The sequence below is a fragment of the Phycodurus eques genome, chromosome 5, assembly GCF_024500275.1.
Source record: "Phycodurus eques isolate BA_2022a chromosome 5, UOR_Pequ_1.1, whole genome shotgun sequence".
NCBI classification, from domain to species: Eukaryota; Metazoa; Chordata; class Actinopteri; order Syngnathiformes; family Syngnathidae; genus Phycodurus; species Phycodurus eques.
Window position 1 is genome coordinate 14,832,407 of NC_084529.1, and position 27,791 is coordinate 14,860,197.

The following is a 27,791-nucleotide window of genomic DNA, read 5'->3' on the forward strand; positions in this document are numbered from 1 at the left end:
CATGCCGAGACTTCGCAAACCAAAAATAATGCGGTAACCCAAGTTAATTCTGTTACCCGGGTTGTTTGTAAACAAAGTTTCCTCTGTAGTTAAGTATTATTGTAAAACACAGTATGCATATATACTGGATATACTGTACTGGTACATCCTGGCAGCGCTGTGTTGGCTGATTGGTGCGTGTGTTTCTGTCAACAATGAAACGCAGTGGTAAAGGCCAATAGTCTGTGCCCAGCTCTCTCTTACCCACACTGGCAATATACGTGCTGGCCCACATTATCACGGAGGTCAGGGGCTGTACCTAAGGGGGTTATTTAAAGTAAATATATAAACGGATGCCTCCCCGTTTGGTAGTTAACACCCTCGTTTGAGCGGCGCTGAGATTGCACAGTGCAATGCTGGCCGTGTTGTGAGAGGCCTTTAATGTGGAGAGCGGGACCGCGCCTTGGGCGGCAACAGGCCTATTAAAGGCCTTCATTAGAGCCGCACTTATGAGAGCGGGACTAACGAGTGGGCAGTTGGATTTAACAGGCCTCTCGCACCGTGAGCGCACAGCTCGTTTCACATCACCGGACCTTGGTGATTGCAGTTTTGCGGGAACAAATGACAAACGACTGACATGATGTTGGAGACCAAGCAGACCACAGGTGTCAAATTTAAGGCCAGATCCGTCCCGCCGCATCACTTTATGCGGACCGCTAAAACAAATTTGACTTTTTTCTTGCTAAATGGGTTTTGTTCTTTTCATTTTGGCAAAAAAAAGCAGAGAAATTTCAATTTTTCTTTTTCTATTTTTTGAATCCAGAAGAAATTCTCAATCTGGATTAAACACCGTTATCATTCTAGATTGCGCCTTTGGCAAGTGACTCATGTTTAAGCCTTGGTATAGGTCCCCACTCTGTTGGCCTGATTTTATACAGTGGTTCCTTGACTTAGAACTTTAATTCATACCATGATCATGCTCATAACTTAAATCACTCATACCTCAAAGTCACTTTTCCTACTGAAATGAATGCAAAATCTATTAATCCGCTTTTTTTAATTAATAAAAAAACACCCAAAAATGTGTGTAATGTGTTTTTCAGTAAGAAAAATAGCACTGTACAATATTGTATTGTCTCGAAACGTGCAGTAATACACAATGTAAAGGAATGAACACATTTTCCTAAATTCCTTTTATATATATATATATATATATATATATATATATATATATATATATACATTACCTTTATATATTACCTTTATATATATATATATATATATATATATATATATATATATATAATTATTATATATATATATATTATATATATATATTACCTTTTTATAGTCATCCTTTCTTCAATTTCATTAGCTTTTCCATCTTTTCAAAGTCGACTACACGCACACCTCAATCATGTTTTTCAATGATTTAGAGCACGGTTGTCCAAACTTTTTGCAAAGAGGGCCAGATTTGGTCAGATGAAAATGTATGGGGGGCAACCATTCGGCCTGGCATTCCTCGAACCATTACCGTTGTAAATTAACATGTAAATATGTAACTATATCACTTTGCTGTCTGCAGCTAGGTCGATATTGCAAATGAGAATCTGTTTCAATTGCATTACCAGGATAGTTAAAGGTTAAAATAATAATAAATAAAATACAAATGAACTATTTTATGAAAGTTGACAGAATTTTTTTAGAAACATGTATTTATTCATTTTGTTTTAACAAATCACATACCAGTGCATTTTGACAAAGAATAGTATAGTGAGGCGGCACGGTGGCCGACTGGTTAGAGCGTCAGCCTGGACCTGGGTTCAATCCCCGGCCCCGCGGGTGTGGAGTTTGCATGTTCTCCCCGTGCCTGCGTGGGTTTTCTCCAGTCACTCCGGTTTCCTCCCACATCCCAAAAACATGCAAGGTAGGTTAATTGAAAACTCTAAATTGCCCGTAGGTGTGAATGTGTGTACGAATGGTTGTTTGTTTATGTGTGCCCTGCGATTGGCTGGCAACCAGTTCAGGGTGTACCCTGCCTCCTGCCCGATGATAGCTGGGATAGGCTCCAGCACGCCCGCGACCCTAGTGAGGAGAAGCGGTTCAGAAAATGGATGGATTTATGGATAGTATAGTGACTATACTATTTGAATATACTATAGTCAAATCAGATGACAGAAATTTGACAAAACTGTGGTTTGATCATCACAAAAAATCAATTGACTGAGACTCGTAGCTCGCCTTTGTAGAATTTTCATTTGAGTCAGGGGCTCTTGTGAAAAAGCGCTGCTGTGCTATCAAAACAGCTTCCTGTGGCTTCAGTTTTTCGGCGCGTTTGTTCGCCGTGAGCTTTTCGTAGTTAGATTGTTTCGTCTGGTAGTGCCTCTTAATATTAAATTCTTTGAAAACAGCCACAGTCTCTTGGCAAATTAGGCAGACAGAGTGGTTTCGTATGTCAGTGAAAAAATCCACTTGTCCTGGACACGGCGGCCCTCGTTGTCAACTTTCCTCTTTTTAATTATATAATAATTAATAATTTAAAAATGGGCTAAAAACATACCACAGGGGTAAAGGTTCACACAGGGGTCACGCGACGAGAGTGCGGCCACAGGTCTACTGCCATCCTCTGGTGAAATATAAAATGGCTTTTTTTTGGTATGTGTGTATTGTTTTTAAACTGTGCTGGCGGGCCACACATTATTGATTTTATGAGCATGATGCTTTGGGCCGGAGGAAATTTGGACACGGGCCGGATTTGTCCCGCGGGCCGGACTTTGGGCATGCCTGATTTAGAGCTTTAATTTAATGGACATCATTCTCTTATTCTTCTCAGCACTTTGTTTTCAAATAGAGTATCAGTTGTTTAAATTACTGCGATATTAATCCGAGTTACGTTAGCACGCCCATTGCGTTTCACATTATGTGTTAGCATGAAGCTATTGGACTTTCGTAAGACAAAGTTATGTGGTTTAGTTAAATACACAACATGTAATTCTCTTTGTTTTATGTTTAGTTTTACAGTAAACCTTAACTGGTCGTGGCAATAATCATTTTGACGGAAGTACACTTTGGCTCCTTCTTGAAAAACCGTTCGCTATCTTCCAAACCTCACACAGGAGGGGATAATAGATATCGTTTGCTTCTTCTCAGCACTCACTGCCTTAGTACCCATGGGTGGAAAAAGGAATTAGGCAAAATACCTGCAAAAAAATGGGAAAATGTGAGCCCAAAACATAACAGATGCCTATACTTTCACTGCAAAGTTATCAACATGGTGAAAAATTTGATTTCACTATCTAATGATGGAGTGCCCGAAGCTCACTTGTACGCTGAATTTTTTTTTCGGCAAATTAGTAAAATGGGCACTCGTAAGCCAAGGCACCATTGTCTTTGTCTCGTGAGGCTGTTGCCCATACGGTGTCTCCTTACCTTATTATATTTTAACACGCGCCGCAATTGCGTCCCGCCGCGGAAGTGCTGAGGTTGGCGTTCTTTAAGTTGCCGAGGTTTGTGCTCTTTAATGAACCTTGCGTGTTCGGGAGGCCTGAAGGTGATCGCAACTGTACATTCCTATGCAATAGCACGGGATGGCTCATTATAGCGGGAGCATAACAATTCGCACATTAATTTTCCAGCATCCAGTTTTTAATTAATCCAGTAGGCAGTCTTAAACACAGGGTACACAAATTGCCTCCGGCCTCATAATTAATTCTAATGGAAGAAATTAAAAATTGGTGGGGTGTGTTTGGATTGTTCGTCTGTGTTACAGTGGCTCTGAGCTCGCTGGAGCGACGCTGTCACCGACAAGCATCTCTTACTACCCCGACCAATCTCGTGGTCTTCCAGCCTCAGCATGCAGATAGATTCATTGTGTGCATGTGCGAGCGTGTGTTTGTGTGGTGTGTGTGCACTAAAGCATATGTTCCTTTATTGGCCCCCAGCACTTTTGTGTTCTAAAATGATAGCTTTTCATTGCATGGATGAATCTTAACCCTCCTATGTTTTTTTTTTTTTTTTTGGTAGACCAAGAGTGTTCGTGGGTCAATGTGAGCAGGTGTATTTGTTTAATCGTAAAAGAAAAAAACAAATTTCAAAAGAAAAGGCCCTTTGAAAAAGTTGAATCTAGTTTAAAAAGATTCTCTGGATTTGCATACTTCAAAATGCAGAGTAACAGAATCCGTCATAAATACATTGTCGTACATTAAAATAAAACATTGTTTTAATAAATATGATTTGAGTTGCGGCAGCACGGTGACAAACTGGTTAGAGCGTCTGCGTCACAGTTCTGAGGACTGGAGAATTGGAGACTCTAAATTGCCCGTAGGCATGACTGTGAGTGCGAATGGTTGTTTGTTCCTAGGGTCGCGGGCGTGCTGGAGCCTCATCGGGCAGGAGGCGGGGTACACCCTGAACTGGTTGCCAGTCAATCGCAGGGCACATACAAACAAACAATCATTCGCACTCACATTCACACCTACCATAAAAAAAACATAAATCTGGATGTTTAAACTGATCAGTTTGACCTGCAACATAAGAGGTGATCTAACCAGTAAACCCATGTAGGATTTTGTCATCTGTTCTATCAATAATCCCCAAAACATCTTCTCTTGTAGGCCCTTGCACATTTTGGTGTGCAATGCGGCGGTGTGCACTCAGCCGTGGAGTTTGACAGAGGACGGCCTGGAGTCCACCTTCCAGATCTGCCATCTGGGTCACTTCCTGCTGGTCCAGTGCCTGCAGGATGTGCTGCGTCGTTCGGCACCCGCCCGTGTGGTGGTGGTGTCATCCGAGTCTCACAGGTAACAGCACACTGAGCAATCTGTGTTTCTTGATGTAAAAATAGAAAAAGTGAATGCAATTTAAAGGAGGAAATTGTGGCACAGATTTTTTGTCTTCCTCAGTTTTTGTCATTCGGTTGTCGGGTTCCGAATTCCAGGAATTTTCAAAAGTAGATTAAATAAAGATTTACTGGAATAAATTGGATTACCCAGATATTGTTCAACTCTAACGCTACATTGTTCGATAACTGTTTCATACCTGCCATCAATACGGAGGATCGTCTTTCACCTTGAGTATGTGAAATGCTCTGACACAAAGTTCATTTGGCATGTCATATTTCCAGAACTGTAACAGATACCAACCAAAACGCCTACGTTGACATCCAGTTTAAATATATTTAGCAAGCAAAAAATTAGTATTTTCCAAATGACGACTGGTAAACCCCTCTTTTGTCATCACACGTGTGTACATGCTCTTTCTCAAGAGCTGTAATAGCTACAAACTTGCTTTTGGTGCAAAAATACCTGCAATAGCAATATTTATGTTCGACTTTAATAGATTTACATGTAAAAAAAAAATCAGTATTTTCAATGTTGTGTCTCATGAACCAATTTTTCTGTCTGGAAAAGTACCTCGAGAACTGATAAATACAGACATGCACCTGGTACCACAATGTCTGCAAAACCCAACTTCATATAGAATTTTAGAAGAAGAAGAATCACCTTTTATTGTCATGAACATGCATGCATGCACACAAAATTTGTTCTCTGCATTTAACCCATCACAGTGAACACATACACATGTTAGTGGAACACACTGGAGCAGGGGGCAGCGCCCGGGGAGCATTTCGGGGTATCAGTGTCTTGCTCAAGGACACCACAGCCATGAGTCCAGGGGATGTTGGCGGATGGTCCAGTCGGGGTCTTGAACCTAGGTCCCCCACGGTGGCAGGTGATGATCTTCACCATTGGGCCACGGCTGCCCAATGGTTAAGTGGTTAATGGTTAAATGGTTAATGTTTTAGTGCAAATCAATGCATTTCGAGTTATAAAAGAAATATTAAGTTTTTGCGTGGACATCTTGGATTTTAGGCTTGCCATCTTGGCATTTTGCATGGCCAGCTGTATTTTTTAAAAGAGTATATGGACCAAATTTCATGCTTGTGTCACCATTTCAATTTCAACTTTCTTGTCTTTTTTGCTCCACATTGTCATAGCAGTGTGTAAAGCAGTGCCATTGCTTTGTCATTGGTAGAGGCCAATCAGCCGTCTCTCGTGACCCCCTTCAGCTTGAGGCCCTCGACAAACGTCTGGCTTGCCTGCCCTGTTGCGGTGTCTCCGATCACGCCACCGAAATCAAAGAGAACTCCCCCTTTTTTTACACTGCCGTCAAGTTTAGCATCAATCAAACACTGCCAATACTTCCTTCCTGACATTCCCAGCAAACGTCCTGCTTTCCTTTCCCAACAGCATGTAATAATATTGTGACCTTAAGCGAATACGGGTGTCAGAGCGTACCCCCAGCCTCTTGCCTGCTGGTGCGTGGCGCTGCGCAAAGCATAAGTCATATAATAGTGCGGCTGTTTGAGCCGCTAGAACAAGTGTTCACATGTTCTCCTTGTCTCAGGTCATTCCGCCCAGCTCCGATCAATCAAGCGGATTCGGGCCCGTCGAACTGACTGAGTGAGAAGCGCGATCGATGCCACGCACCCGCCTCTGCTGCCTCGCCATTCATGCCGTCCTGGGCTCAGGGCTCGCAGATCACTGGAAGGCATCACGCTTGTCCGTCATATGACAGCAGAGGAACGTGATGCTGGCAAGAGACAGACAGACAGACTGTGGGGGAAGATGAGGCAGAAAAAGTGTACGACTGCAGCGACAGGATCAAAGTAAATTTTGGCTGATAAGTCCATCCATCATGTTGATGATACGTTTAATTCATAGTGGCAGCGTTTGTTGGGAAATGAGTTTTCCAGTGACTGAGGCTGTCATGTTTGACAATACGCATTAAGTCTGATGTATCAGTTTGTGGCTGAAAGTGGCCAGCGGTACTGCATGGCTGCAGTTGAAGGCTTATGACTTCAACTCGATTGTTTTAAACACTTCTTCTTTTTTGGCCAATAAATATAACGACACTATCTACCGTAATTTCTTGTGTATAATGCACATTCCCCCCCACCCAAAAAAATAATCAAAAGTCAATAGCGCGCATTATACATAGGTATAAGGAAAATTTAAAAAAAATCTTTCATATTGTATAAATGTATACTGCCACCTAGGGGTTGTGAAAAACGTGTACACTTTCATTCACATTACACAGTTATATATATTACAGTAAATGTTGTGGTGATAACTGGAGCATCCTAGCGTCCTCATGTCAGCCGCCATATTGCTATTGTTGTCTGTTGCTACTGCAGTAGACGGCATAAATGCTCACTAGTAAGTTTGTTATACCTTAAATGTCTGCTAACAGGGCTAGTTACTCAGCTGCCTTTAAACAAAAAGAATAATCAATGTTGCTGAGAAGTAGGAAACGCTTTCAGCACTGTTGAACTTTGTCTCAATGCTTTGAATATAGTGAAGAAAAAAGGTAACCATCATGTTAGTGCATGCGCACAGAGCAGAATAATTATTGGAAAAACCTAATAAAATACAGATAATACTGATTGTTTTGAGCATATGGATAGCAGCAAATCGATGGTGTGCATTATACAAGGGTAGAAACATTTTCTTGATTTAAAAAATTTTTTTTTTTGTGGTCAACTTTGAATCAGAATCATCTTTATTTGCCAAGTATGTCCAAAACTCACAAGGAATTTGTCTCCGGTAGTTGGAGCCGTTCTAGTACAACAGACAGTCAATTTACAGAACACTTTGGAGACATAAAGAGATTGACAAAAAACAATTTTGCAAAAAGATGCAGAGTCCTCTAGCACTTAGAGCAGTTCGAATGACTAATATTGCAATACTCCGGTGCAATGACCATTGTGCAAAGGGCGCTGAGACTTCAAGGTGTGTATGCGGTTTAAAGTGACGAGTAGTGTGATAATCTGGGACAATGTTGGTTGTGCAAATGTTACAGATACTCCTCAATCAGTGTGCAAATGGAGCAGATGCTACTCTGGCATGAGTGGCCAGTATATGCAAATAGTGCAGCATGGCGAGACAACTACAGTGAGTGCACGAGTAATACATAATTGGCCCCAACAGAAATGTGACAACGAACTCAAGTCAAAAAATTGCCAGCTTGCTGTAATGGAATTGTAGGTTTGGTGTTTAAGAAGTTGATCGCAAGAGGGAAGAAGCTGTTGGAATGTCTACTAGTTCTAGTTTGCATTGATCGGTAGCGCCTACCTGAGGAAAGGAGCTGGAAGAGCTGGTGACCGGGTTGCGGAGGGTCCGAGAGGATTTTGCACTCCCTTGTCTTAGTTCTGGCAGTGTGCAAGTCCTCAATGGTGGGTAGGGGGGTACCGACAATCCTTTCAGCAGTTTTGATTGTCCGTTGCAGTCGGTGTTTGTCCTTTTTTGTAGCAGCACCAAACCAGACTGTGATGGAAGAACACAGGACTGATTCGATGACCGCTGTGTAGAACTGTCTCAGCAGCTCCGGTGGCAGGCCGTGCTTTCTCAGAAGCCGCAGGAAGTACATCCTCTGCTGGGCCTTTTTGAGGACGGAGTTGATGTTGGTCGCCCACTTCAGGTCCTGAGAGATTGTAATTCCCAGGAACTTGAAGGTCTCGACGGTTGACACAAGGCAGCTGGACAACGTGAGGGGCAGCTATGGCGAAGGATGCCTCCTGAAGTCCACGATCATCTCTACAGTCTTGAGCGTGTTCAGCTCCAGGTTGTGTCGGCCGCACCACAGCTCCAGCCGCTCCGCTTCCTGTCGATATGCAGACTCGTCACCGTCCTTGATGAGGCCGATGACAGTGGTGTCATCTGCAAACTTCAGGAGTTTGACAGTGACCACAGATGTCAAAGCGACAGGCCTGTAGTCATTCAGACCCGTGATTGCAGGTTTCTTGGGGACTGGAATGATGGTGGAGCGTTTGAAACAGGATGGAACTTCGCACATTTCCAAAGATCTAGTGAAGATCTGAGTGAAGACTGAAGCGAGCTGGTCCGCTCAGACTTTGAGGCAGGATGGGGACACATTGTCCGGGCCTGCCGCTTTGTTAATCTTCTGTTGTTTGAAGATGCGTCTCACATCCTGTTCATGGATGGTTAACGCAGAAGTCAGAGGTGTGATTGTGGTCGCGGGTGCGGCCGGGTGGGTGTGTGGTGTGAAACTGTCCTTTTCAAATCTGCAGTAGAAGGTATTCAAGTCGTTGGCTAGTGTGCTATTGTTCTCAGCTTGGGGGGATCGTCGCTTGTAATTAGTCAGCGATTGGAATGCATGCCAGACTGATTTAGAGTCGTTTACGCGAAACTGTTTTTCCAACTTTGCTGCATGGTTCCTCTTTGCAATGTTAATGTCTTTAGTCAGCTGGTTTCTAGCTCGATTATACAGGGCCCTGTCCCCGCTCTGATATGCGTCCTCCTTAGCTTGCCGAATCTGCTTAAGTTTAGCAGTGAACCACGGCTTGTTGTTGTTGAATGTGCGAAAGGATTTTGTTGGTACACAAACCTCTTCACAGAAACTGATATAGGATGTGACAGAGTCCGTATATTCATCCAGGCTGCCAGCTGAATTTTCAAAGACACTCCAGTCTGTGCAGTCGAAACAGCTTTGAAGTTCCATCTTGGCTTCATTGGTCCACTTTTTGACTGTTTTCACTGTAGGCTTCGCACATTTAAGTTATTGCCTGTACGTCGGTATTAAGTGAATTAAGCAGTGATCAGACGAGCCCAGGGCTGCACGAGGTATAGCACGGTATGCGTTTTTTACCGTAGTGTAGCAGTGGTCTATTATTTTCCCTGGTAGGACAGTTGATGTGCTGCTTGTATTTAGGGAGTTCGTGGTTGAGTTTAGCTTTGTTAAAGTCCCCGAGAATAATGAGGGGTGAGTCGGGGTGTTTTTTTTCAATTTCGTTGGCTTGTTCGGCGAGCGTTAGCAATGCGGCGTTCGTGTTAGCTTGAGGCGGGATGTAGGCTGCAGCCAGGATGAATGATGCGAACTCACGTAGCGAGTAGAATGGTTTACAGTTTAAGAATAGCGACTCCAAATGCGGGCTTCAGTGTGTGCTGAGCACCGTGACGTCCGTACACCATTTTTCGTTGATATAGAGGCATATCCCGCCGCCCTTTGTTTTCCCCGATGATTCCATGTCGCGGTCCGCTCGATGAATGTTGAAGCCGGGAAGCATGACGGCGCCATCGGGAACAGCGTCGCAAAGCCAGGTCTCCGTGAAGCACATGGCCGCGGAACGTCCGAAGTCTTTACGGGTCTTTAACAGAAGATGAAGCTCGTCCATTTTGTTGGGTAGGGAGCGTACATTCGCGAGGTGGATCGACGGGAACGCCAATCTGTGTCCTCTCTTGCGGAGTTTCACCTGAATGCCGGCTCGCTTCCCTCTGTGGCGCCACTTCCGTCTCCATGCGCCGAAAACCACGGACGCCGCTCCGGTGGGTAACTCGGGGAAAAAACTGAGCGGATATTCGAAAGTTGGTGACAGAAAGTTTGGAGTAGCCTCCTTGATGGTTAGCAGGTCTCCCCTTGTGTAAGTGAGTCGTGTAAGGTCTCCAAAGACGGACGAAAAACACAAAAACAAAGACAATACTAGAGAGCGCGTTACCGAGGCGACCACACTGGTAGGCGCCATCTTGTTTTTTTTTGGGGGGTGCGCATTATACTCGAGTAGGTATTTTACCTGAGAAATTACGGTATATATACACTGCATGGTTCAAATGACACAATTCCGATTTTTTTTTTTCCCCCCCCTCTCAAGTGGCCTAATTGGGATATTAGTCATGGTTATGTAGAGACAAAATGTGTACCTAATATTGTGTTTACCAGGGGTAAGGATGGTAAAGCACAACTATTTTTGCCGGGCTGTCTGTGCTCTGCAGCCAGCCTCTTCAAAGAGGGCTTCGGCGCTTTCACGCTGCAGCAGGCGACACGGACAGCGGGTGAAAATGGACAATATCTCCCCTGACATCTTCCATTCTGTCCACCTCATTCCACACCAATATTACATCCACTGATGCCCTCCCTCCCCCCACCTTATTTTTGTTTGCGATATTTTCCACTTTCCGTAGATTTGCCATTTATTCACTTAGCCTCCCCTCACATGCAGCGAGTGCGACCCCTGAACTGCTAGTATATTGTACTCCCTAAGCCCCTTGTCCACAGCCAAAGCACTGACCTGGAAGGCACCGGGGTTGGGGAGAGATGAACTCGGGTGTAATGACTGGACACTTTATCAGTTTCCAACACGTGCGGCTTACTGTGGAATTGGCCCCAGTAGAGGGCGATTTTGTCCTCTAACTGCATCAGATCTCCTTCATACAGGGAGAGATGATATCCTTCATGAAATAACTTCTGATAGATGCGAGCTGCAGCCCTGTCTCCATACTTTTGTGATCAGAAAACGGCAAAGTCCTGCTTAATTTGGTTAATATGGTACACCTTCTGGATCACTTCATTCTAATGTAATCTGGCGCAACTACTGCGAAGCAATTTGAAGGGAATAACTTGAAATGTTGGTCGCTCGGGCAACTGATTTAGCAAGCCGAGTAGTTATGAAGTCGGGGCACATGAAATGAAAAAGCCTGCAGATGTTGTAATTGAGCCGAGCGAGGATGTCGCGCGAGGCCACGGTAAACAATGAGGCGGCAGCCAGCTTGTAAAATCGCCAGGAGAGCAGGTGACATTTTGATTGGTTGTGTTCTGATGACAAGGATTAATATGTACGATGTGTTCTATCCCGCACGCACACACAACATAAAGTGTGTGCTTTGGCGCCCGTGCGTCGTGACGTGACGACCACGACACGGCGAGTCGTGTGGGGTTCGGGGGACCGTGTCAAAACATCTGGATTTTAACAGCTCTGTCGCAGGCAATTAAAGAACATCATGTCACGCCTTTGATTTGTGTTGAAGCCCGAACCTCACATCTGGCTGCAACTTTCGCTCTTATTCTGAATACAACCCCCTCCCTCGGCCCACCCTCACGCTTTGATTTATCTTTCAGGTTCACAGACTTGTTAGACTCGTGCGGTAAAGTGGATCTGGCGCGCTTGTCGCCTCCGCGGAAGGAGTACTGGTCCATGCTGGCCTACAACCGGGCCAAGCTGTGCAACATCCTGTTCAGCAACGAGCTCCACCGCCGGCTCTCCCCTCACGGGGTGTCGTCCAACGCGCTGCACCCTGGGAATGCGATGTACACGGCCATTCACAGGAGCTGGTGGCTGATGACCTTCCTCTTCACCCTGGCCAGACCCTTCACCAAGTCCTTGGTAGGGATAAAAAAGCTTCTGTCATTTTACACCTAATAGACCAAGTTCCACCAAGTTCAGTTGGGTTTAAAATGGTTTGCGTCAAGGCAGTGGCGTACAAAGTCTGGCCCAGGAACAATTTAGGCCCACAACATTATTTTTTTTTTTTTATGTTGGCCCGTCGCATATTTTAACTAATTCACTGCCAGCCCTCCCAGTTAACATAAATATTTGACTTCTGTAGTTGTCAGTGGCAGTGAATGAGAATAAAATTAAACATGGCCAATACCAGAAGGTTATGAGAGAATTAAAATGTGGAAATATGTTTTTTTTTGTTTCATATCACACTGTTTTTTGAATAATATAAATGTAAGAAAATGATCACCCATATTTGGTAATTTTTCTAATAAAAAATGTTTTGTTAATATTTTTAAGTATAGAAAAGTTAAATGTCACAATATTATTCAGTTTTGAATGAAACCAATTAAAAATTACAAGGTTAAGAGAAATAAACAACAGTTTTTTTCAATTGTTTTTATTTGAATAAATGTAACCAGATATCACACTTTGTATTTTAAATAATGTTATAAATAGGTCAAATAATAAATTCAAGGAAACATTTTCACACTTAAAATTGTTTTTTAATGTTAGTTGAATGTTGAAATATTTCGCAAATTTTTTCATTCAGTAAATGAAAAATGTTTTCACTTTTTAAAAAAACAGAGAAAAAAAAGTGCTGAATAATATCACACCATTTTTTCCAAATTAAAAATAATGTAATGTAAAAAAGTCAATCATGTTTTGTAAAAATTAAAAAAATGTTTTAGCAAAATTGGTCACACTTTTTTAAATTGCAAATGATAAAACCTTGAATATTTAAAGATTTCTTATTTTTTTAATAAATACAAAATACTGTTTTGTTAATTTTTCTCTGACAAAGAAAAAATAGAATAGAAAAGGTGAGTGTTACATTATATGCAATTTTCTGTACAGCACTGAAGCAAATCGGACAACTCTTGGTGGAAACTGGGCTACAGATGTTAGTAGTCACCCGAACGGGTCGCTAGTGCTACCATGGCTGTTCTCAAGTTCCGGGTGCAAAGTCACCTCAGCACGCTCTATTTGTTTTTCGCTTGCTGTTGTATCGCTTAGTCGGCACTTTATTTGTCTTGGTGTGTTTGTGGGATGCAGTAGAGGAAAAGGATGGAGAGGGGCACGATGTGCTCATTGTAAGCGTTCAGGAAGAACGTCTGCTTTTCTCATAGAGATATTCTCTCGTTTGTTTTCCTCCTGTGCCTGTTGCTGTTTATTTAACTCCGAGTGACTGTTCCCCTTTCCCCTCGCCGGGCCCTTTGGGATCCTGTGTACTGTGACTATTGAGTTACTGTAAATGCATGCTCTCTCCGTGGACTCCAGAGTAGTCGGTCATGTACCCTGGTCCCACCAGGAGAAGGTGTTACCGCATATTTTCTGATACGTTATCTTACAGCCGTGCTTTGGAGAGGCCTGTCCGAAAGCAGGAGTACGGTACGGACTTTATGTTAACACAGGCTATCATTGAAAAGAAAATGTCAAGAGAGAAGCCACATGCTGAACTGATGGGACATATGGTTTATTTGTTCAATGAAAGCCAGGTCCCATTTGAGAATCGCTGCTTTCTTATAACGACGGTGTCGGAGTTAGCCTATGGACAATGGAGCGAGTGTGTCCTCGGTTGATTTGGGTTCCAAAGTATGGGTAGGTTCTCACTCTTGCGTCTTGTTCGGGATTGCACGGTGAGGACGGGGTCCCGAGACCTTGATGGCGAGCCATCTGGTTTGCATATAAACACAGCCTACGAATTCTCGAAGACAGATCAACCTTTTTCCTCGTGTTTTTTCCGGCAAATATTGATAGTTTCCATGGATAGAATTTCTCATTTCGAATCTACAGTCCAGATTTCCAGAGTGCACTGGCCGTAAATACCACACTTAGATTTCAAAGGCCATTTGTCCAAGAAAAAGTACAGTGGTGCCTTAACTTACAAGTTTGATTCATTCCGTGACCATGCTCGTGAATCAAAACACTCTTATTGTAAGTCATATTTCCTCATTAAAATGAATGGGAATGTCTTTGATCCGTATCAGACCCCCCAAAAAACATTTTTTTTGGGTAGCAATTTTTTTAATAAGAAATAAAGTACTCTCTTGTATTGTACTTTATAAAAACATACAGCAATAACACAGTTAAATAGAAGGTAAAGAATTGAACAGTTGTCCATCATGATTTCATGCTTGTATTCAATGGGCCACCATGGAGCAGTATATTACAGACAGACACATAAGATGCTCGCACTCAGTTGCAGAAATATTAGTCATCTTTTTGTTGTTGTTGTTGCAGAGGATAAAGACTGTACACCTCTGTATTGTTATGTACTCTGCATGAGTTGCTACTGCTTGTGCTCAAATATAAGTTGTTTAAAGGTTTTGGACTACTACACCTACTACTACTTCTTCCCCTAGCTGAAGTCATGTTGAACATCTTTAGACAGCAACCTTGTTGAGGGTGAATCACCAGCCAAGTAATGCAATCCATTTTGCACTCCAAAACATAATCAGTCATCAATTCCACACAACTGACAGAATTCTTCACTATCACTATCTTTGATCATTATATCCATCTCTAAGTGTAAATTCTGAGTCATCCGGGTTATGGTTAAGATTCACTTCTTTTTGGTTGCCAAATATGATTCAGCTTTAATGCAAAAGGTCCAAATGTATTTCTCATGTAGTAAAAATGGACATTGAGGAAAAGTATGAAAGAAAATGGATGGATGGCTGAATTTGAACCAATCCAAAGTGCTTAGTCAGATCTTCCCTTTAGCTTCTTAAACAAAAACTACAGCCGGATTAACCCCATTTCAGTAGCAGGACAGTTGTTACTATTTTCATTCATCCTTTCCAGTCACCTGCTGTCTTAATTGCATCTTGATTATTATAATTTGAAGCTTCAGAGACTTTCATCCAATTTTCCCCCCCTTTGCAAACACAAATCATGCTACGTCTGGCCTCAAACTCACCAAATTTGGACATGCATGCGTTAATTGGCCAGTGACAGTTTACTGAACATAAAGTGGACGTCAAGTCTTGTGTTCTTGATGTGTCTAAGTGGATGTGTCTTTGAAAGCAATTATCGGAGTAGATCCAGAACTGGGCGATGACCTTCCCGCAGATGCTTAATTAAACGTGGTGTAGATGTTAGTAAATAGTAAAGGGCAAAGGTAGGGCTAGTAATTGAAATTTGGGGTGTGCTGACACAGCGATTAGCTAAAACTTGTGTCTGATAAAGGCCACACACACACACACAGACACACACGCACACACACACACACACACGCGCACACACACACACACACACTCTCTCACACACACACTGTCTCACATACACTCTGGCACACCCTTAAGCTGAGCGTTTGCTTTTATTTAAATCTGGCCTCGATAAGACCCCTGGAAGTGTATCCTCTTTAAAACCCTCCGCTCCTCACTCAGTCTGCCCCCCCCCCACATTAAGGGCTTAATAAAACAGTGATATTATTTCCGTTATTGGTTGCGGGGCTATGAAGATGCTATCGCTTTAATTGCACGCGTATGCTTTCGGGATCCGCTGAGATTGTTCGGGGATGCAAACATAAGCAGAATGTGGAGTCTAAAAAAACAATCACTGAGGCCCCCCATGTGTGTTCTTGCACAAATAACCTGCCTCTCATTTCAAACACAGCTTTGATTTATGGAAGTGCAGGTGGAGTGATGTACAGTGAGCCCCGCTGTATCGCAGATTTTTAAGCTATGTTTTTTTTGTTTTTAGAGTATATAGGCAAGACTGAATATAGAATTTTGCACAAGTTCCCCAACTAAAATTTACCAATATTCATTGCACACAACCTAGAGAACCAAACGAGACTTTCTCCTTGGAAGGAACCCACTTTCCCGGCCTTCTCTGCCATGCCTTCATGCACTCCTCCAAGGATTCTTCCAGAATCCTCCACAGATCCGTTGTTGCGGCCACATTGATGTCGTCCCCTTGTGCTTGCTAAAAAGGAAAAAAGAAAGCAAGGCCAGGTGAGTAAGGAGGTCGCTCCTGCACACCATTGTTCTTCTAGACCAGAAGTGTCAGATGCTCAGGCCATTGTGAGCAGGCCTGAGTTTTACTTTCACAACCTTCTTGCACACTAAACGAAGCAAACGCTGCAGGATCTCTTCGGAGACGTGCTACAAGAATTTGCAGTGGACGATGCCCCTCACGTTAAAGAACGCGATCAACATGACTGACTTTTTTTCTGTCTTGGCAACATCAGACTATTCCACTGAAGGCTTTGCCGTTTGGTTTCCCAGTTGTCAATATGGAGACAATTGAAAATACCTGCAGGTGAAATATTTTTTTTTTTTTGCGCGCAAAACATTGGGAAGCTGTCAACCTTTTTTTGGTGTTGTGGCTTCCACTTAAAGCAAAAGAAACTTGTCTATAAGCAGAAACCACAACCCACTCTGCCACTGATGCACCAGCGCTGATTCCATTTTGCTGAGTTGAGAAAGGCATCTACAAAGTGCCGTGACATTTTAATCAGCCAAACTATCTGGCGCTAACAACATGTTCCCCTCCCCTGCACCATGATCTGCTTATCAGAGATGGCCTGTAAAGCCCTTGTTTCTTTAATTCAGCGTGTTTAGAGTGGGAGTTTTCCCTGTGTCCTTTGTGCACATTATCAGCATTAAATGATCTGGGCCTGCAGTGGTTTGCATGTGCTTGCTTGTGTGTTGAGAGATGAAGGCTGGGGCGTTATCGCAGCTCTCTGATTTAGTCGCTCTGATAATGCTTCGACTGTGATTGACAGATTGAGATTGATTTATTTGATCTGTGATAGTCACAGTTTTGCAATGGTTGCGAGAGCTGACCCGTTCTGGTGTTTCTGGGTAGTGCCATGCTTTTTTTTTTTTTTTTGGGACTAAAGGTTGAAACCTAAGCAATGGTTGACAATTTTTTTAGAGTGACACGACTCAGAAGAAGATATGAGCTGATTAATATTATAAATGTTTTTTTTTTTTGACTTGCAAACAAAAATTTGAGACGCAAGTGCTGTATGGTGGCAGTGAACTCAACACAACTCACTTTGCAGTTGAGCAGATAGTGAATATTTATTCCAAAAAGAGGCTTAAAGTCCCAGTTAAGGTTTACTGTCAAACTAAATACTCAACAAAGAGAGTTATATGTTGTGTATACAAAACAACCACATAGCTTCTTCTTAATAAAGTCAGTTACCATAGCAATACCTGCTGACTTTCAACAAATGACTGTTTGTCCCCAAAAAATCAATTATGATGCCACCATCTTAGAGCAGTGAAGTTCAAGGCATTTTATTTTGAATTGTTTAATAGGAGATTGGTTTCAAGCATCAGGACAATTTTACTTTCCAGATATATTTTTTCATGCTCCCAAAAGCAATACCTAATGACACGCAACAAATATGGCACAAATAAACTGAAAATTAGACAAATTTCTATTTTAACAAAGGATGACCCCCCCCATATCAACTTTCATCATGTAAGCCTCTCGGTCACATCTCTACATGCAGTAAACCTTGGAGACAAAATGACATTGGGTACACATTTCAACATCCCATAATAAATTTCCATGCCGTGATGAGCTTGGCTGTAACCTTTTGTGAAGTTGCCATGCTGTAACACCGACCCTGTGACATTTTGTTGACTGACTGATTGCCCCCCGAAGATCGGCGTACCCTCAGGCTCTTAGCAGCTGGGCCTTGCCCTATACTCATACAATCTATACCCTAGCTATAGGCCCACAGCGCTGATCTGAGTGGAGAGCACATCCGCCACCGTAATGGCCAAAACTGCTGCCTCTATCGGACACCCCGATAACGTCGGTTGATCAGCGCTCTCGCCTGGTCCCACGCTTCTTAGCGTGATTATTTTACCCTGGATTCTGCCTCGGGCACCAGGCCACCTTTTTACATATGCACAAGCTGAACTTTTGACCAGGCACCGGCGTTCGGTGGCTGTTAGAAAAATGGTTGTTCAGTCAGGGAGGACCGTGAACCCCCATTTATTGCAGGGGATACGTTTCAGACACACGAGATATGTGAAAATCAGGGATAAAGAGAGACCATAATAAAAAAAAAATAATAATTCTGTTTTACCCCTCATCCATGCTTTAACCACATTCAAACTTATTAAAAGACACTTTCTAAAGTATCCCTTAGCGCCTGTTCTCACTCTTTTCCTTTCAGGAAACGGGAGACTATTGTACAACGTCACAGATCGAAAAGAAGACTGGCTTGAGCAGTTTTGTTGAAGGTTACTGTAAAACTGGCACATAAAAAAGCAGAATTAAACATGGTATACTGAAACACCAAAATAGGTCAACCAACCAAACCATATCATTTCATCTAACGAAAGTCCATTATTAGACGGTGTTACGGATACTGACAGTCTGTGGTCTGTTGTAAGGAAGTTCAGGACCAAGTTCCCCAGTGACGGGCTCAGCCCAAGTAAAACATTGTGAAACATTATAAACATTGTATATTATAACACCAAAATGTTCAACCAAAACATGTAATTTCATCTAAAGAAAGTCCGCTAGCTTCATACTAACACTGAGAGTATTGCGAACCGCCAATGACAAGCTAACAGAAAATTAGCATAGAAGTTACGATAAGTATAAACCTTTAAACTGCTACGCGCACACGGAGCAACAACACATACAAACAGAGCATACAACACTCACAGACATTTATTCTCTTTGCTCTGTGGGAAAAACGAATATTGAAACGGCAAAACGTGGTACTGTATTCTGTATACTGTATTCCACTGATCTGCTGAAGCAAATCTCCGATACAGCGGGGGTTCACTATAATGGGACTGCTTCTCGACTCTGCCTTTTTGTCTGCTGCGAAAAATCACTTCTCACCTGCTTTCCTGGCCCCTTAACCTTGGAAACGAACCCTGCGGTGATGACATTAGCGTTTCTTTACCTGCTTCTCTGTGGTCTTTTGCGGCAAACGGATGGCAGTGCCACCCACAAAGACAACGCGTTTGTGTACCTTGTGTGCTTCTCGACCAAGTGGAAATAGCGGAGGAACCAAACCCTCCTCCGTGGGGTTAGGTGAGCTGCCAGGCCCTTGGAATAGAGTCCTTTCGGATGATTAGGAGCTACACAGGAGGGGGTCGGCTCCATCCCGACTGGAGATGGGCTCCTAAACGAAAAGCAGACAGAACATTAGCCATTATGTCAAATGGTTCATGCCACTCTGTGATGATAGGTTGGTGTTCTTTTGAAGACAAGTTTCAGATCAGAATGAAATTACCGGCGGACATCCCCTGCTGTGCCGTGACAGTGAATTCCCACCCATTCCCAGTTTGTTATTCACAAATTCACCTGCAGTGAACTTCTGTTTATCTTAGGGGGGTATGATCCAGACCCACCCGCAATACATGACAATCTGAGATATAGTGAGACCATTTATAGTTTTACACCTCCCACACATTTAAAGTTATTAAAACACATTTATTTTTTAAATATAATTTGGATGCACTATTTCTTTCTTCTCAATGCATTGCCGAGGTATCTGATCGAATTGGGACTCGGTCTCGGCAGATACTCGAAATCAAGTGACTTGGACTTGGAAAAAATATGATTGGGGGACATCCGTATATGGTGCAGAACGGAAGGGAAAGATTGTGCGTGGATGGATAAAAGCATACAATCCCATTTGACTTTATTGACATGTGTGTTCCTGCCCAATCCTATTACTGGGATTATTGTCCACAGAGATACCATTTCATTAAAGAAAACACACACACACACACGTACACACACGCACACACAGAGCCGCAGTGGGTGAGCAGAGATGGCCCGAGGCCTGGTTACGTGGTCCATTGCACAAGGAAACTGTGTAAATGGTTTATTGTGGATGAGTTGATGTGATGGAGAGCGTGTCTGGATCAATAAAGAACCAATCAAATGCTGACAGTCTGCTACTGTATGCGGTCAGCGGTTTACCCCCCCCCCCCCCCCCAACCCCCCGTGCCCCCCTCCCCCATGCGCGCACTTACACAACATGAGTGTGAAGAAGACGTGAACAATATCGCAGCTCAGTGGGAAAGATGACATTTTGGGAGCCGCCATTGAACAGGTGTACAGTGGGGGGGGGGGGGGCTTAATGGGCTCGTTCACTTATATTTTGATTGGTATTTTTCATGTTTGACACTACTTGTTTTTGTGCTATCAAATGTCCTATTTTATCTCAGACATGAAAAATAACCTCTTTTATTTGACTAATGTTCCTTTGTATGATCATTCATATGCTGTTTTACTCTTTCACTGTTTAGAGATCCCCCCTAACCCTTAACAGTTGCACTGTCCAAATGTGGTGGTAACACAGACAGTTCTCGGATTGTTTCAAGCTCCTTCTTGAACACTGTTACCACTGTTTAAAAAAAATATACACATTTATGGCATGTACAGTTTTATCATTCCCAACATTTTCCTTGATTTAATACTCACTGATTGATCTAAAATCATCCATCCATCCATTTTCTGAGCCGCTTCTCCTCACTAGGGTCGCAGGCGTGCTGGAGCCTATCCCAGCTGTCATCGGGGTACACTCTGAACTGGTTGCCAGCCAATCTCAGGGCACATAGAAACAAACAACCATTCGCACTCACAGTCATGCCGACGGGCAATTTAGAGTCTCCAATTAATGCATGTTTGTGGGATGTGGGAGGAAACCCACGCAGGCACGGGGAGAACATGCAAACTCCACACAGGCGGGGCCGGGGATTGAACCCGGGTCCTAAGAACTGTGAGGTTGACGCTCTAACCAGTCGGCCACCGTGCCGATCTAAAATCAGCACACACAAATTTTGTAGCACTTGTACAAAAGTTACATTTTTCAATATTTTCGTTTTTGTGTATTTTGTCTGTATTCAGGACTTTTTTTTTACTAGGAGCACAGTGGCCCCTAACTTAAAATGTTAGAGGCACAAGCAGAAAATTTAGAGGCGCACACTGTAAATCGACTTGCAAATAATATACAATATTCACATTTTCTCTCTTTTTCCACTTTATTACTGATAAATAATTTGACATGAAATGCAAAACGTTTTCTGTTTTCAATTTGCATTAAGATAAACATCTTAACCTAGATACAGTATACAGTTTAAATACAAAAAATGTGAAGTACATTTTTAGGCTGGCACTATCAGCAAATTTCGTGTTCCCACATGCTGTTGGTACCAACAGCAGAATGTGCCGTTCATTGTTTACGTCTCCCTAAAATACATAATGTGTCATGCACGAGTGGTGACTTGTGACCTTGTTACCCCAAGTTTCATTTTTTGCTGGCGAGTGCACGACAACTGATTGACAGCACGTAAGTCACACCATCTCAACCATCTCTGATTGGTTGTTTTTCTCAGGCGCGGTGCTATACAGGATTATAGCAAATTGGAGGCACAAGGTTGGGCCAGAGATAGTGCAGCCCTATGGGGGGGCACAAGCCTGGATAAATGCAGATGGTTGCGTCAGGAAGTGATCCGTCTTAGCGTTCATCCAAAGAATTCCATACCGGATCGGTCGAGGCCCGGGTTAACAACTTCCGCCACCAGCGCCGTCAACCTGCAGCATAGGATGGTGGTGTGTAAGATGACTCTGGTGGTGGGGAGGAAGATTAAGAAGACAAAGGCAGAGCAGAGAACCATGTGGTGGAAGCTGAGACCCGACGAGTGTTGTGCAGCTTTTCTTGAAGAGGTGTGACAGGCTCTCGGTGGACAGGAGGAGACTGGACCACTACAGCAAAGGTGATCAGAGAGGCAGCTTATGAGAGTACTTGGTGTATCTTCTAGCAGGAAAGGAGAGAAGGAGACTTAGTGGTGGAACCTCACAGTACAAGAAATCATACAAGGAAAAAGGTTAGCTAAGCAGAAGTGTGACACCGAGAGGACTGAGGAGATGCGAAAGGAATACAATAAGATGCGACATAGGGCAAAGGTAGAGGTGGCAAAGGCCAAACAAGAGGTATATGATGACATGTATGCCAGGTTGGACACTAAAGAAGGAGAAAAGGATCTATACAGGCTGGCCAGACAGAGGGATAGAGATGGGAAGGATATGCAGCAGGTCAGGGTGATTACAGACAGAGATGGAAATATGTTGACTGGTGCCAGTAGTGTGCTAGATAGATGGAAAGAATATTTTGAGGAGTTGATGAATGAGGAAAATGAGAGAGAAGGAAGAGTAGAAGAGGCAAGTGTGGTGGACCAGGAAGTGGCAATGATTAGTAAGGGGGAAGTTAGAAAGGCATTAAAGAGGTTGAAAAATGGAAAGGCAGTTAGTCCTGATGACATTCCTGTGGAGGTATGGAAGCATCTAGGAGAGGTGACTGTGGAGTTTTTGACCAGCTTGTTCAATAGAATTCTAGCGAGTGAGAAGATGCCTGAGGAATGGAGGAAAAGTGTGCTGGTGCCCATTTTTAAGAACAAGGGTGATGTGCAGAGCTGTGGGAACTATAGAGGAATAAAGTTGATGAGCCACACAATGAAGTTATGGGAAAGAGTAGTGGAGGCGAGACTCAGGACAGAAGTGAGTGTTTGCGAGCAACAGTATGGTTTCATGCCTAGAAAGAGTACCACAGATGCATGATTTGCCTTGAGGATATTGATGGGAAAGTACAGAGAAGGTCAGAAGGAGCTAAGTTGTGTTTTTGTAGATCTAGAGAAAGCCTATGACAGAACTGTGGTACTGCATGCGGAAGTCTGGAGTGGCAGAAAAGTATGTTAGAATAATACAGGACATGTACGAGGGCAGCAGAACAGTGGTGATGTGTGCTGTAGGTGTGACAGACGAATTTAATGTGGAGGTGGGACTGCATCAGGGATCATCCCTGAGCCCCTTCCCGTTTGCAGTGGTGATGGATAGATTGACAGATGAGGTTAGACTGGAATCCCCGTGGACCATGATGTTTGCAGATGACATTGGGATCTGGAGTGAAAGGTGGAGGAACAATTAGAAAGATGGAGACATGCACTGGAAAGCAGAAGAATGAAGATTAGCCGAAGTAAAACAGAATATATGTGCATGAATGAGAGGGGTGATGGGGGAAGAGTGAGGCTACAGGTAGAAGAGATAGCAAGGGTGGAGGACTTTAAATACTTGGGGTCGACAGTCCAGAGCAATGGTGAGTGTGGTCAGGAAGTGAAGAAACAGGTCCGAGCAGGTTGGAACGGGTGGAGGAAGGTATCAGGTGTGTTATGTGACAGAAGAGTCTCTGCTAGGATAAAGGGCAAAGTTTATAAAACAGTAGTGAGGCCAGCCATGATGTGCAGATGAGACACAGTGGCACTGAAGAGACAACAGGAAGTAGAGCTGGAGGTGGCGGAAATGAAGATGTTGAGGTTCGCTGTCGGAGTGACCAGGTTGGATAAAATTAGAAATGAGCTCATCAGATGGACAGCCTAGGTTTGATGTTTTGGAGACAAAGTTAGAGAGAGCAGACTATGATGGTTTGGACACGTCCACAGGAGAAATAGTGAGTATATTGGTAGAAGGTTGATGAGGATGGCGCTGCCAGGCAAGAGAGCTAGAGGAAGACCAAAGAGAAGGTTGATGGATGTCGTGAGGGAAGACATGAGGGCAGTTGGTGTTCGAGAGGACGATGCAGGAGATAGGCTTAAATGGAAAAGGATGACGCACTGTGGCGACCCCTAAGGGGACAAGCCGAAAGGAAAAGAAGAAAGAAGAGGGTTGGGCCAGAGAGACTGCAGATATTTTTTTCACAGATTATTTTACTAATGCACTACAGTCAGGTCATATGAACAGTTTTAACAAATCTAGCAAAAAGTGATTTTTTTCCTTCTTTTTTTTTTTTAAATTGCAAACCCCCCTTTGAATTTAGATTTTTCTGTTATGCGGCGGTGTTCCAGTTTTATGGTTCCATTGCACCTTGCAAAAAATACGTCCAAGTAACACGCTTTTACCTCTTGATAAGATGCATTTGAACCATGTTTTTTCAAGCAAACTCTTTATTAAAGTCTCCAGCACATCCTCCATCAGCTCCCCCGGGCACATCGGGGAGGCCATTAAGACGTCTCCCCGGCAGAGGTTGTCTCGGTCTGGGCCGAGTCGGCGTCAGGGCTGCTGGGCTAAATTATCCAGGAGCCACAGGTCAGAGCCAGCGCTACTCTCCTTTGCCAAGGGACTCCATCTCTAATAGAAGGGATCAGAGGAGGCCAGAGGGAGACACAAACTGACCTGGCCTCCCTCCTTCGCCCTCCTCATCCTCCTCTCACGTCTTTGGAGCTTCACGACCACTACCCCCCCCCGTGACCCCTCGGAGAGGATGTAAACCCTCGCCTCCTCCCCACGTTTCCACTCTCACCGGTGCCCACTCCCCCTCCCTGCTTTGTTGTGACACCGAGCTGATGGACTATTTTTCAAATTGATTTAAAAAAATGTACATAAGCAGCCGATCCCCTAGCCTAGATTACCTATTGATTTTTAATATGAAAAGCTCATTATATAAGCAGGAACTGCAACACAAAAAGCTAGCCAACCTTTGCATAAATCCTTTAATTGAATTTCCAGAGCCCGTGGTTCTACATTTTTTAATTAAATCCATTTCTTTCTTTTTTTTTCTTCTTCTTCTTTTTTTAAGGCTTGCTTGTTTAATTTGCATGCTGTGAAGTGGGTGCTGTCCCAGATAAAGTGCCATTGATCCTTATTAAGGCTCACCTCTGGGCTCACTGAAAACCAACCGCAGAAATTAAATGTGCTCATGGTGCATACACTTATTGCCCGCATGATAGGATTAGAGGCAGCCGGAGAGGAGGAAGAGGAGGAGGAGGGAGGGAGGAAGGGAGATAGAGATGGAGGCAGAAGGAGTGATTGGGTAAGAGGTGAGGCTCATTATTAATAGTTGTTCATATTAGTGTAATATTTCACCTCTCCTCCGGTGAGATGCGACAGTGAAGGCCTCGTTCACAAATGGAGCCGGATGAAGGCATTATTTGGACTCCTCATCAAACATGTTGTGTGGCTGGCCTTCACAGATAGGGGGCAGTGTTGCAGATTGGGGGTCAAAGCCTAATTTTCTTAAAGACTGTAAAGTGAATTCAAATTTTTTTTTCATAATCCTATATACATGTTTGAAGATAATTGCTGAAAATCTGTGCAAAGACTGAGAACTATACAGTACTGAATTGTGGAGCTATAACAAACTGCTTTGCACCAGTTTCCGTTTTTTTTTTTTTTTCTTTCAAATTGTGGCTACAAACAGCTGCTCAGTGACATAGTTGGGCACCCAGCATCAGTCCCCACTATGTAACAACTTGAGCGCTTTCGTTTGCATTAGTGATTATCGGCATAATTGCGACGTGCCGTTAGCGAGCTGTGCCCACACCCCGAAGATGCACTTTCCCTTCGGATAGTCTGCTGGCACGGCCGCTTTAGAGCGGCTTGTTGTAGCAACATGGAAAAGCCACTATATTCCAGCCACCAGAGGTTTTAAGTGGATATATTTTTGCAGTTCAAACATGTAGATATGTGTAGGCATAAAAAAGATGCTTGTCAAAGTAGCATTTTTTTAAAGAATTTGATTGACAGTTGTGCGAAGTGTGGTTTCATGCGTTCAGTGGACATGCCTATAGTATTTGAGAGCGGCGACAACCACTTGATTTTTTTCAAAGCCTCAATTTATATACTTGGCAATTTTTTTATTTTTTTTTAATCATTCAGATTTGGCATAGTTGTTAGACTTCTCTGTGATGTGTTAAATTTATTTTCCCTTTGCAGGGCCTTTAAAGGAGAGGCATTTTATTTATTTATTTTTAAATTATTATTTTTGTTTTAACATTTTAAATATGTGAGTAAATTTACCCCAAGGTTAGATAATTATAGTACATGTTCTACATATTTCTTGTCTTGTTGAAACTAGTCTCATGCAAGTGAACCACTGCTCACCCAGGCCCATATACCGCTGGGCCAATAGCTAGTCCAACCATTAACCTGACAAATATTTCTCAGTGATAGTGTTTCAGATGCTTGAAAGTGGCTGTGGATCTTCACAACGCCTTGCTGATCATGTCATGGGTGGAGAAGCTCGTTGTGGGCTCAGTTATTATGCAAATGATTATTACATGATAACTGCAGAGGTGCAAAACGGCTCGCTCACAGACGCGTTCTCATAAATAGGCAGATAAAAGATTTACTTGGTTGTTTCATTTCACACTTGATGGATTGCAAGCACTCCAGAGACCCAACTATTTGTATACAACACATTAAAAAGTCAATTTTGCGCAATATGTCCACTTTAAATGAGGAACGGTGCTCCTCCTCATCTCGTCGTGTGGAAGTGAAGATCATATCTCATTAATGGCCAAAAGGTCGCGGTATGCAATCTGTCCAAGATCAGGCTGATTAACTGCCTATTTAGGCATTAAATGATACTTCATTTTCTTGCCCTTCCCCTTCTTAGCACCAGGCAACGGATGGCGTGTGCGTGAGAGTGTCGGCGATTCCCCATGCGGCGGCGGGCCTCTTCTCCATTGTCTTCCTGTGTGGCTGTATGCACACTGCGGAGCCGATCGATAGGGATTAACCTGTGACCCCCGCCACATACTTGTAGGCCAGTCCTCGCCGCTCACACATCTCTCATCAGTTTCACTTACACACTGTGCCTCACTCAATAAGGCACTGCGCGCTAATTTGTTTCAAAGACGGAAAAGGGGGCCCCCCGCCATTGCACCCTTCCTTTATTGTGCCCACCCCAAACACACGCTTGTACACACAGTAGAGGCACAAAATAAACGTAAAATGGTGTCTAATATCCCTACTTCGCTCATGTAGCGTGAACCCCAGCTATATCGCAGATTTTAATCATTTTTATGGGTTTTTACAGTATTTAAGCAAGTCTAGATTTCGAAATTTGCAAGACTATATACTCATGAGTTTTGGTGTATGGTCTGTATTTGTTGCTGCTCTGTTTGTTTTAAAGTAGTAGGTGTTTGATGGTTTACAATTACCGAAAAAGTGTTATAGCAGATTTTCAACTATTGTAGGCCTCTCTGGAGCATAAACGGGCTGTACATGATGCCACTGGTCAATACATCCCATCCGGAGAACAAAGGAAATTGTTAAAGTATCTTTTTTACAAATATACTGTATTTTGGGCGAGGAACTGAGCGATGCTGGAAGATGATTACAGAAAAACCAGAACTGGCACGCAAATGGACCGAAATGGGGCCACCCTGGTCAAGCGGTTAAAAATCTGAACTTTGCCCAAAGGGCCTCAGGTTGGAACTTGAGCCCCTTCTTATGTGACGGTAAAATTGTTCCTTAAGATCAAATGCCATGGGTTATATAACTCCTTGTGCTATTCTACACCGTTGTACAATTGTTAATGGACCACAGTCTTAATAAAAAAACAAACAAAAAAACAATCATGCACCTACGTACTGTATGTGTCAGAGCACGTGTAGATTTTCAATCACTGCATATAAAGCATATTGATTTGCGTGGTCATAGTGCGCAAAACATTTAGACAAGACCAGTTCCTCGATTGACACTTCATATCTAGCATAGACATCCACGCGTCGTTTTACTGTCTTTG

At 43.2% G+C, this 27,791-nt stretch overlaps 1 protein-coding gene across 3 annotated transcripts in view; it reads left to right on the forward strand.

The window, feature by feature from the left end:
- wwox (WW domain containing oxidoreductase) overlaps window positions 1–27,791 on the forward strand; it is a 213,384-nt gene that overhangs the window by 65,526 nt on the left and 120,067 nt on the right. The window contains exons 7-9 of one of the 3 annotated variants that reach the window (XM_061677656.1): window positions 4,593–4,778; window positions 11,890–12,154; window positions 16,087–16,230. In XM_061677656.1, coding sequence (XP_061533640.1) covers window positions 4,593–4,778; window positions 11,890–12,154; window positions 16,087–16,182 — 547 coding nt within the window. In that variant the 3' untranslated portion in view covers window positions 16,183–16,230. Of the gene's footprint in view, window positions 1–4,592; window positions 4,779–11,889; window positions 12,155–16,086; window positions 16,231–26,657; window positions 26,886–27,791 lie in introns of those variants that run through there. The other 2 variants (XM_061677655.1, XM_061677654.1) reach the window with 2 other exon arrangements.